A 12,461-nucleotide genomic window follows, 5' to 3' on the forward strand; every position below is an offset into this window, starting at 1 on the left:
TGAAGGCTCAGCATAACTGGCCTAAGCTTGGGGAAAAACCAACCTGGAAATAAAAAGAGCCAAGGAAATGGGTGAGAGGCACTGCTGGTACCTTTAAGAAGCCACGCTAGTTGGCAGAGTTAACTGGAAAGTTCTATGACAGCCTCCCTCCCAGGTCTGTCTCTTGCCTCTATTTTCCATCCCTGGTCCTCAGCTCCTATTTTTAGTTAAGTCTCCACTAATCTGTTCTATAGTAGAGAGAACCCCCAGTCCTGTGCAGTTCTCACCCTGAATGATTCCACCTCCCGCCTGGGGATCACAGATTAACTCTGACACTGCTCTCTGATTTTCCACCTTGGATTTCCTCCTGCCAAGCTGTACATGTGGCAGCCCCAGCAGCAGTGCACATTTACCCAGCCTCGGGCTAGGACGGCTGGGCCTAGGTCAGGAAGTTTCCAGTCTTCCCTTGAAGCTGAGTCCCTCCTGATGGAAACAACCCATACCTGGGGATCCAAGAAACGTTAGCCTTTCTTGGCAAATGAATTGCTGCGCAGATGGGTCTCTCAACTGGACTTGTGAGAGTGTGTAGTTATTTTGCTGGATAATCTATGGCAAATGATATAAGAGCAAAAACTTATCATGACAACTAAGGTGCATTAAATGCCAGGCACTGCTGTGTTTTGTCTCCATTACCTCATTTTACCCTCACAATAATCTACCCTCTGTGTACCTGTTCTCCTCTTGGCTAGACTTCAAGCGGAACCAGATTCCTGAGTTCCCTTGATTTTCCTCTTGTGCCCGCAATTTCAAATTCCCATACAACTTCTTGACACAGTCCCTCCTTAGTCCTCAGAGGACAGCGGGGAAAGCAGGCAATAACTAAATTGGGAGTGGACGGCACGAGGAGAATCGGGGGGTGTGGGGCGGGCGGCGTTAGCTGACATTTTTCTCCTGGTGGAAAAAACGCCCGGAACTTTGGATGTAGCACAAAAAGTGCAGCCTGCTGCTGCCATCTAGTGGAGAAAAGGAAGTCAGGCTTCAGAGGTAGACCAGATGGCAGTCCAGACACCAGACCGTTTTAAACATGTACCAAGTTCATGGCAACTATAAGGATACCTGCAGCAGGTCTCCATGCTGACTCTTGTCCCCATCTTCCTCCCTAGAATGATCTAGCACAGGTCTGCATAAAAGGCATCCCTGATGCTGATTATCTGGCCAGTTACAAAAATAAGCCCAGAACTAAGACCTGGCTCTGCATCCCTCGGCTTCCTCAGTGTAAAATGCTTGGCTGCGAGACCTCTGCCACCTGGACTTCTGAAGTCAGTGGAGCTCAAGCTCTAATGTGCATCATAGCCACCTAGAGGGCTTGACGGGCCCCACCAGCTCTGGAGGGGCAGGGGTTCTGATCATTGGAGTTTCTTTTTAAAAACTAAATTAAAAAAAATTTAATTTAATTTAAAAATTATATTTAAACAAAACTTTTTTTAAGGCAGGACCTTGCTGTCACCCAGGCTGGAGTGCAGCAGTGTGCGCATGGTTACTGCAGTCTTGTCCTCCCAAACCTAAGTGCCTCAGTCCCCCACTGAGTAACTGGGACTGCTCATGTACTACCATGCCTATAGAGATGGGGTCTCACTCTGTTGCCCCGGCAGGCCTCAAACTCCTGGCCTCAAGCCAGCCTCCCTCCTCAGCTTCTCAAAGTGTTGGGATTACAGGCATGAGACACTGTACCTGGCTTTTTTTTTTTTTTTTTTTTTTACTTTTTTTATTTTTAGAGGTGGAGTCTTGCTCTGTCAGTCAGGCTGGAGTGCAGTGGTGCAATCATAGCTCACTGCACCCTCATCATAACCTCAGCCTCCCAGGTTCAAGTGATTCTCCTGCCTCAGTCCCCCAAGTAGCTGGGACTACAGGCATGCACCACGTTGCATTTTTAAATTTTTGTAGAGACAGAATCTCACTATGTTGCCAGGCTGGCATCTGCATTTCTAACTGGTTTGCAGGGCATGCTGATATTACTAATCCAGAGACCACCCCTGAAGAACCACTGTCATGATTAATTTAGTCTCCCTGGTGTGAGAAAGTGAGTAAACAGGCATGTGAAGGGAACACAGAACACAGAGCTTCTATACAATAACAGCCAAGGCTGGAGTACTTCATCTGCTGAAGGCACATAAAGGAATCATAGACCTCAAACCCCAGCGGGCTGAGGGGAGGATCAGATCTGACTCCGTTGTGGCTCCTCCCTGGGTCTGCCTGGTGTCTCCAGGTCAGCATGAGAGTACCTGGTGGGGGGTCAGAGCCAGAAGTTGCTGTGGAGGGGGACTAGGTCAGTGGAGAAAGGAAGAGTCTAGGCCATATTTGGCCAAAGGTAGAAAAGGACTTTTCTGAATGGAGTGTGATACCCTGGGGAAGCTGTAAGAGATCTTAGAGGTTACCTTATTCAACCTTCACTTCTAAGATGAAACTGACTTAGGAAGGCTAAATGACTTTCCCAAAGTCACACACAGTCACTTAGTAGCTCTTGCTCTCCAAGTTCCCAACCCATTCTTTTCACAATCGGGTCCCAAAGAAACCCCACAGGGTCTAAATGGGTCCATGAGACAGGTTGCTTCCATGGTGGCCTTCAGTTAGAGTTAGGCCAGCGCTCATGGCCTCCTTGGTCTGTGCCTCCCACCCACTCTGTTCTCCTACCTTTCACCAAGGGGAAGAAGCAGTCCATCTCCACGCTACTTCGGGAGTGTGAGATGCACAGGGCACTGCTGGGGACCAGGCCCTCCAGGGGCGGGCTTCGTTCCGTGGTACGGACCAGACACCAACCGGGCCGCTCGCTGGGCCGCTCCAGCAGCTCCACCGTCTGCCCCACCTGGATGGTCAGCTCGGTGCTGTGGCCAGCACTGAAATCCTGGAGGACCACGGTCAGCTCACATCCACCAGAGAGCTTTGGTAGGTGGTGGTGGAGGGAGTAGAACAGGAAGGCATGGAGAAAGGGGGAGAAATATGGGAGAGGGTTGGCAAGAGGGGATGAAGGATGTGTGAGAGCAGAGGAGAGGAGGAAGAAAAAGGGGAAAAAGGGTGAAAATGGTGTGTAGGGTGGGGAGATGGCAGAAGATGAAAAGGAGAGTTGAGAACAGAAAAGAAAAGAAGAAAAAATGTAATTAGCACAGCGCTATTCAATCACTCAGGCTTTCTAGCTGCAGCCACAGTCTGAAGCCTGCCCAGAACCAGGGCTTTGATTCGAATTCCTCTTGCTTCGTTAGAGCTCATTAGTCCTTTGTCAAGCTTCAGCTAATTGTGCCATTAAACCCCTTCCCTGTATGCCCCTTTACCCCTTCCAAGGGTTCTACCCTGTGCCCTGTCTCTGCTCTGACTACCATCCCTCAGACTCCTATTGTAGGGGCATCTATTTCAACTCACCCCTCCCACTAGATTCTCACTAGTCGATAGGGAATAATGGAAGAGGGAACCTTCCTTCCTTCTAACCCCTGCAACACCTCCCATCCACATTCCTTACTGGAACCATCAGCCTAAAATTGAGGCTATGAGGGCTTCAACTCAAAGGCAGAAGTAAAGCAATGTCTATCTGGGAGGAGAAGAGCCTCAAAGGCTCAGCCACTGGGGACCAGGAGGAAGAATGAGAAGGGAAGAGGGGCCACTTCCCACTTAGGAACAGTCTCCAACCCCTCATGCTCCATGCTGGCTGTGCTCCACACTGGCATTTTCCTACTGCACTGATCCTAGGACACAACCAATAAAATGGGTTGACAGGAGCAATCCCTACTGGCTGAATGCTGAGACTTCTCACTTTTTCACCCTGGGGATTTGGCCCCACTTCCTCCCTTTCCTCTGGCTTCATATTTCCACAAGAACCTATTTGGTTATTAGTTTGTCTCCTAGAACTAAGCACAGTCTCCCTCTTGGAAGAGCAGCTGCACTTAGGGGAAGAGTGACAGGCAGGGAAGGGAAGGAAGGAGGAGGCCGAGAGGCCCAGCTTGCTAGCCTGTTATCCTCTAAAGTTCACCCCAAACAGCAGTTTGGAGGCAAAATCCCTGCCCCACCTCCAGTGAACTCGACTTCAGTCTGTGCATCTCTGATTTAAGCCTTCGGGGCCCAAATGTTCTGCACCAGTGCCCATATTAATGTACTAGTCCAAATATGTCGTGTAGCCATCTCACACATATTCTGGGAAGCTTCTGCCCAATGGCACACACAGTGAACGTCACAGTGAGTAGAGAATTAACAGTCCCACCAGGACCAAAAGTTCAGCATTAAGGACCATGAGAAATTTCCACTAAAGGGACGTCGATGTCAGAGGGGGCTTGAAAATGTTAAAATAATGCATCAGACTGATGCTGGCAATAAGCATCACCACCAGTCACAGGGCAGGGAGTCATAGGACCACCACTGGGATCAGATCAGGACATCTGCAGGACAGAAGGTAGAAGGTGGAAGGAGACAGAATAAAACAACATTTTTCCATTTAACTTTCCTGGTTCCACTAAATGCACAGTCCTCCCCGTCCCCTACCTGACTCTTCTGGTGCTATCCTCCTTAAAAACATCATATAGAGAAGGATCTTGTGGGATGGAGATATTTCGAATCTCTAGAGTGCTTTTACAGTTAGCAAAATACCTTTACTAAATTAATTATCCACTTGGTCCTCACAGTAACAAGGTGGTACTATCGTTTCCTCCTCATACATCAGGAAATTCAAGCTCAGAAATGCCAATATCAGTGGTTGGGCATTGAGTGTACATAAAAATAATGTAAAGAGCTTATAAAATGAAGATTCCCTAGCTGTTCCTTCTCTTGCTCCACCTCCCAGTCACGCATCATGATTCAGTAGGTCTGGGTAAGGGTCCAGGAATGCCTTCCAGTGCCCCAGACAGGGTCTCGTTCTGACACAGGCTGGAATGCAGTGATGCAGTCTTGGCTCACTACAGTCTCTACCTCTCTGGCTCAAGTGATCCTCCCACCTCAGCCTCCTGAGTAGCTGGGACCATAGGTGTGCAGCACCACACCCAGCTAATTTTTTAATTTTTTTGTGGAAACATGGTTTCACTATGCTTGTCTTAAACTCCTGGGCTTCCTGTTTCAGTCTCCCAAAGTGCTGGGATTCAGATCCCAGAGTGCTCTGTAAGAAATACATTTCATATTTTGACAAGAGAACATTACATGTGAATAGATATATCACTGAAACACAAGTTCCATTCTGACATTCTATTTTATGTTTCTCTCAACTGCTGTTGACATCCCACTAAACTGATTCCACCTCACTAATGGACTCTGTAGAATGCTGGCCTAGATGACTGAAATTCTTTCTCACGGAGAGACTCTCCATCACTGAGCTTCTGTGTCTCAGTGGAGCTGTTCCTCTGCGACAATGCCAGGGGCTCAGGGTCGTTTCTTGAGGCCAAGCTCACACATGGCCAGGGATGCAACTTGCAGCGGGCGACATGGTTGGGTCCAGGGATGAGCATAGTCCTTTTGCAGACTGTTAGAGCAGAAGGGGCCTGAAGCTCTAGTCGCAAACAGCCCAGCATGCCACCCAGATACAAGACCCACTGCCCCCTGGGACGGGTTACCATCAGACTGACCCATGGGCAGGACAGAAGAGGATAAAGAGCCAGGCTTGTGTCTCTACAATTCAAGATCCAGTTCCTGGAGAGAAGCCTGGATACGCCACTAGATGGCAGTGTTTGCCTCCTGTAGGCTGCCTAGTCCAGACAAAGGAACAAGTGGAAACATGATCAACGGACAATTTCTTCCACGCCACCCGTTATAGATAACTGGGCTCAAGCTTTATATGCAGCCTGAAAGCCATTATGGTTCAAATATAGGATACATATCCTGGTGTCCTTCACCTCAATGGCTTGATCAAGAAGACCAGGTCCCAACTCGACAAGAAGGAAATTCCAAAAAATGGCCGACAAGGGAGGGTGCTGGGGAAATGAATGAGTGAGGTGTCAGGCAGAGCTTCTCCTGCAACAGTCTCTTCGTATCCTCTCCTGCAGGGAGGCTGTACGGTGCAATGCTAAGACCAAAGTTATTCCTACTCAGGGAAATGCTGGGAGCTGAGTAGGTAGCACAGAATCTCAGCATGCATTCAGGTGATGTTTTTGATTCTTCTCTGATCTTATACACCTGCTTCTGGAATCTTCTCTCATCTTATTCCCTTCACTGTGTCCTTCCATTCCAGCAGTGAGTCCCTGCCTGCCTTTCATGCCTGAGTCTTGGCTGCCTTCCTGGAGCTCTCAGATATTTTCTCTGCATAGTTCCCTAGAACCCTGCCTAAAGCCTGCGAAGCCTTCTTGATGCTAATTGTCTGCCTGGCTTCCCTCCAAGTGCCTGCTGCTGAGTCACCATCTAACTCCTTGTTCTTACTTTCCCAGTCTCTCTCCTTTCTGAGCCCTGGCCATTCCCCGTGGGGCCTGTTCCCCTGCTGACCAATCCCTGGGAGGACATGGCCTCTTCCACCCTCTGTGATGTTTCCCAGTGGGACAAAAGTAGCTCCTCTGTTCTCACTTTCCTCTAGCTCCACATTGATAGCTGTGTTGCCTTCTTTTCAGCATGGACTACATACATAGGGGACATTTTGTAAGCACTCTTTGTAACTCCATCTGCCTTTTCAAAGTTCTCATTTACATTCACCAGAAATGATCACTTTCATTTGGGTCTATTTTTACATGATTAATATTTGGAGATTAACTGAAACTCCTTCTTGTATAAACTGTGTGAGCTAGATTGTCCCTATGAACTTTTTCAGGCTATGGAAAAGACACAGTTATTCCCTGATGGTTTCCCAATGGTATCCAGAGAGAAAGGCCAGGACGCCTGAGGAATTCTCCTGCTGTCATTTCAGAGCTTCCATTCTCTGAGGCAGCATAGCCTAGTGGTTTAGGACATGGACTCTGCAGCTCCTCACCAGCTGTGTGACCGACGGCAAGTTACTTCACCTCTTGGTCTCAATTTCTTCATCTGTCAAATGGGCATAAAGACAGCACCTACTTCATAGCTTACCGTGAAGATTAAATGAGATAATACTAAAGCATCTAAGACAGTGCCTGCAGCAGAGAAAGCTAAATGATTGTCTGAAAAATACATTCCGGGCTGGGTGCACTTCAGGAGGCCGAGGCAGGCAGATCAGGAGTTCCAGACCAGCCTGGACAACATGGTGAAAGCCTGTCGCTACTAAAACTACAAAAAAATTAGGCAGGCATGGTGGCACATAACTGTAGTCCCAGCTAATTGGGAGGCGGAGGCAGGAGAATCACTCAAACCTGGGAAGCAGAGGTTGCAGGGAGCCAAGATCATGCCATTGCTCTCCAGCCTGGGCATCTCAGTGAGACTCCATCTCAAAAAAAAAAAAAAATTCTGAAGATATTAGTGAATTATTATTTAAATTTGGGAAGAAGGGAGTAAAGAAGACATCTTAAACATCAATTTTGATGGCATGTGGTGTGAGAATAGACTGTATCAACTGTATATATAAATATATATATTATGTAAATGAATCCAATTTTTTTTCTTTTAAGTAATCATCATGGAGTTTTTCCCTAACTAGAAGAACTGACCCTGAAGCTGACTAGGGAAGGTGACTCAGAGCTCCCTCAAATCAGAGCTCCCTCAAATTTCCTGTTATGATAAAAACAAAGGCATGGCAGAACCAAGGTTTCCCTTATGGAAAATGAGGATTCACTTTTTTTTTTTCCCCTGCCAGCGCCAGGGAGAGAGGATTCACTTTTGCCTCTTCATTCTGCATTGCTGTCCAGGACGCTTCCATGTGAAGACGCTCCCTTACCCCTGGCACTGATACCTGCTCTCAATACTTGCCAACTGAGCCTTCCGATAACTGTGAATACTGACTTCTGACACTGCTTTGCAGAGCACTTGGATCTGATACTCCCGACAGAGGGGAGCTGTGCTCAGGAGTGCCCATCAGTTAAGTCCAACCTCTTCCTTCTCCCCTGGCTGCCTACCCACCAACTTCTTCCATCTGATTATCTGATTCCTCCATAACTCTTAGCCAGCCCAAGGCACCAAGTTCACATAAATTAACACTACATATGAACAGCCTCACAGGAGGCCAGAGCTGGCTGGCAAAAAATGCAAAGCTGGAGCATGTCTACTTGGCATGGTCTCAAGGGCACTGTGAAGTTCTGCCAATTCCTGGGCAAAAACTGTCTTTCTCTCCTCCCCACAACCCTCCCTGTACCTGCTGCTAATGCCTGGAATTCCTCTGTCAGAAAGTAATTTCATTTAATTAGGTAACATCCCTTACCAAGAAACACCTCAAAGTGGAGTATTACGATGGCCTTCCAAATGCAAAAAGATGAGATGCCTCACACGAGTGACATGCAGCTGTACTTTAAGGATGAAAATACTCAATAGCATTTTTGCAAATTAGGAAAATTTTACAACAATAACATACCCGTCCCCACACAGACATACTAAAATATAAAAATCTAACCAGTGGGAAGGGGGTGAGAGTTTGAAAATGACCTATTGGGTACTATGATCACTACCTGGGTGATGGGATCATTTGCATACAAAACCTCAGCATCACACTATGTACCTAGGTGACAAACCTGCACGTGTAACCCTTGAATCTAACATGAAAGTTGAAATTATTTTTAACAACCCAACAGGAAGGGAATTGTTAAGTAATTATGATACATCTACTATGTGTGTAGTTAATTATGCAGCTATTAGCTTATTTACAAAGCTTTGCAATAGCTTAAAGACTACTTCTCATATAAAGTAAAATTTTTTTAAAAAAGGACAAGATGTACAGTTGTATGTATAGCTGTGTGAACATCATCAACAACTTAGCAATCCTATTCATAGGAAACAGAAAGAAGATTCGTCAAAATGTGAACACTGGTATTGTCGGATGTGCACTCTGGGTGACTTGCTCTGCTTTCTAATCTCCCGTGTTGCCCAGTGTTTCTCACATAAGTGCTGTTTTATAATGAAAGTAATGATAACATCAACAATAACAACCTCTACAACAAATGAACAACGGTAATGAGGGAAATGCAGATATTTCAAGGAGGCATAATGCTTTGGGGGGAAAAATGGGGCAGTGGATGGACAGTTTCCAGGTTTGCTCCAGGGCCACTACAGAAGCTCCAGGAAGGCCCCTAACTGCTGATGATGCTTCAGCATAGCTGCTTGAAATCCTTCCTCTACTAAACCTCAGTCCCTGCCCTACTATAAAACTCTGAAGGGCTCTCCAGAAACTAGGTCCCTTTAAAAGAGCTTGCTGCTGTGCTTTTATCTTGAATTGATTGTAATTTTTTAAGCAAATGTGTAAAGCAATGTCTGGGCATTTAGGAACATTGTCGTGGAGTTCTGGGATTTCATCAATTTGTATGTTGGAAGCTGATGGAGCTGCCAGGTCCAATTAAGAGGCAAAGCCTACAATTTACTTTATCCCTTTTTGCTGGAACTGTGGTTTCTACTAACTGCAACTGAAGGAGCTATTTTGTTTAGTTGTTTCCCATGGTGTGTAAATGAGCACCACAGTCTCCTTGTCCTGTAGGTCTTGTGAACCGCATGGTAATTAATGGTGGGAAGAATGGAGGAGTGGGAATCAGGAAGCCTTGGCGCTGGTGCAGGTTTTACCCATGCATGACACTGAGCAAGCCCCTTCCCCTCTTCATACCCAAACTTCCTCATTTTTAAGATGAGGAAATTGGACTCCAGGGCCACTTCCACTTTTAATATTTGATAAATTGAGTAGTTTCTATATTGACTCTCTGATACACGGCACTATTGAATTTTCTTGAGCACTTCTCATTAATGTGTTGCCTTGTTTACTAAATTATTTGTTACTCTTATCCTATGTAAGATTCAAAAGAACAGAGCATTCTGTCTTGTTCACGGTCATGTCGCCTGAGTTTAGAGCAACGCCTGGCACACAGCAGGTGATAAATACCTGTTGAATGCACGAGTGAATGAATTCCATGAATTACTGTCTGATATGTAACTGAGATGCCTAGTGGTCTCTCCCATTGGCTGCCCACCTATTCCTATTAGTATCTTACAGATAACTTAATTTTTTTCCTGAGCCCCTTTGCAACCAAATTTATCTTGCCGTTTAATCATGTGGCTATACCTCCATGAATTCCTAAACTGGACTAAAACAACAGAAGGTGTTAGTGGGGGAAGACATAAATTTGCAAGAACAAAGAGAATGCGAGGTAGTGAATAAGAACACTTTTTTTTTTTTTGATGACAGAAAGCAGATGCAAGAATGATACTGACTTAGTAGAATGAGAAGATGAGATTCAAGTTCCTGCCAGTTATCTCCGACCAACCCTCAGAAAGGCCCAGGGAGTGGAAGCACCAGATGGTACTGAGGGTGGACCTACAGGTGGGGCTAAAACAGGAAGATGGGACCCCTAGATCCCTCTTCTATCCTATGCACACTTTTCTGAAAACCTGAAATTCAGTGAAGGCTTCAATGTAGAATGGAGAGATGGCTAGCATCCTTGTCCCTCTTGGATCCCAGAATACTAGCAGCCACGTATAAACATCTTAGGCAGATTTTAGAATCATTCATGGAAGAAACCAAGAGATGTGCAGATATTTGAATGCAGGCATTTAGAGATCCCTCTCTGCCCCCACCTTCAGTGTCCTGCCAGATCATTCCACAGTGAGAACTTTAAGTCAATGAGTTCCTTCCTTTACATAGAATATTGAGTCAGCGTTTATGCCTCATTCATAAATGTGAATATTCAGCTATAGATTACCAGACTTTTCCCAAAAACCTCTCTAACAGAGACCAAAATAAACAAACAGAAAGTACCAGGGACTCAGGGGAAACAAAATGCAATCAGGACAATAAAACATCAGTAACACTATAAAATCCTCAGAAAGATAAGAGAGGATATTGTATCCATGAAAAAAGAACAAGCTGTTACATAAAGGGAAAAAGTTGTAGAATGAGAAACAGCTCTTAGAAGTTAAAAATATTATGGCCAAATGAAATATTTCATGGATGAGTTGCAAGATCATGTCAAGGAAATTTTCCAGAGCAACACTGAAAAATGAGAATAAGAAAATATAAGAAAACTAGAGACTATATCTAATAAGTTCTAGACAGACAGAAAGGAAAGAAACAAATTGCAAAGAAAAAAATTCCAGGCTTAAAAGGCAGAAATTGCCAAATTGATACAATATTCCAAGTGTCTGGTATAATGAGTTTTAAAAAGACTCCCTCTAAAGCACAGTACCGGGACATACCGACAGTAAAAGGACATTCTACAAGTCTTGACAGAGAGAGAGAAGGAAACAAAATCAGGTAAAATTCAACAAATCAAGAAATATAATGACAGCGGATTTCAACAGAAACGTTAGAACATAACAGAAAACAGAGCAATTCCTTCAAAATTCTGAGTGAGAATTATTTCTAACTTAGAACTTTATACCTCAACAAACCATCGGTTGAGAGTAAAGATACAACAGAGGCATTTTCAGACTTTCAAAGTTTGCCTCAATATGATTCCATAAGTATTAACTGTTAGGATTATTATTTGCTGTCTCTCAATTTTTCCTCTTTTATTCTCTTTTTGTGTATGCGTGATTCTGTTAATGTGATATGGCTTTGGTCGGGTGCAGTGACTCATGCCTGTAATCCCAGCACTCTGGGAGGACAAAGCGTGAGGACTGCTTAAGCCCAGGAGTTCAGGACCAGCCTGGGCAACATAGGGAAGAAAATGCTGTCTCTGCAAAAAAAATAATAATAATTCTAATCTGGGCATGGTGGCATGCACCGATGGGTCCCAGGTGGCTGAAGTGGGAGGACAGCTTAGACCTGGGAAGTTAAGACTGCAGTGAGCCATGATCCTGCCGCTGCACTCCAACCTGGGTGACAGAGCAAGACCCAGTCTCAACAACAACAAAGTGACATGCCTTGGATCTACACAAATCAGTATTGATCCTTTCATTACTCTTTAAAAAAATAAGTCGATACAATTGAGATATGCCCCAACTACAAAATAGGCTTTGATTTTAGCAAATTATTCTTCTGAGCTTTACATGACAATATTTTAGCCAAAACAATGAAATATGGGCTGAGATAACAGTACTTTAAGGTGGATTCCTGACCTGCTGGAAGTTCATCTAATCCAATTCCCTTATTTGACAGATGAAGAAAATGAGTCCCCAAAAGAGAAAGGAATTTATTGTGTCTGGAAGACAGAACATAATAAATATTTGTTGAACAAATGAGTGAAGGAGTTAGTAAATAAACAAGTCAGGGATTATCTAACCCTTGAAATTTATAGGTAGAGATGCTAAGGACCCCAGCTAGAGGGTGACAGAGCCAGGAACACACTTGGGTTTTCAGATTCTAGGCTCAGAACACTTTTCAGTAAACCTTACTGATAATGATTGTATCAATCTAGAATGTCACAGAGCTCTAGGTCTGTGTTTGCACCTAGTGTATTGATATGTGGGTTAGTGTCAGATTGTATCAA

General features: G+C 44.9%; 1 protein-coding gene across 36 annotated transcripts in view; it reads right to left on the minus strand.

The window, feature by feature from the left end:
• The window catches only part of KALRN (kalirin RhoGEF kinase), a 659,576-nt gene that overhangs the window by 161,320 nt on the left and 485,795 nt on the right, over nt 1–12,461 (minus strand). For all 36 annotated transcript variants that reach the window (XM_078351912.1, XM_078351911.1, XM_078351910.1 and 33 more), the window contains one exon: nt 2,671–2,917. In XM_078351912.1, the coding sequence (XP_078208038.1) occupies nt 2,671–2,917 (247 nt within the window). The remainder of the gene's footprint in view (nt 1–2,670; nt 2,918–12,461) is intronic.

Source organism: Callithrix jacchus, chromosome 15 (assembly GCF_049354715.1).
Source record: "Callithrix jacchus isolate 240 chromosome 15, calJac240_pri, whole genome shotgun sequence".
NCBI lineage: Eukaryota > Metazoa > Chordata > Mammalia > Primates > Cebidae > Callithrix > Callithrix jacchus.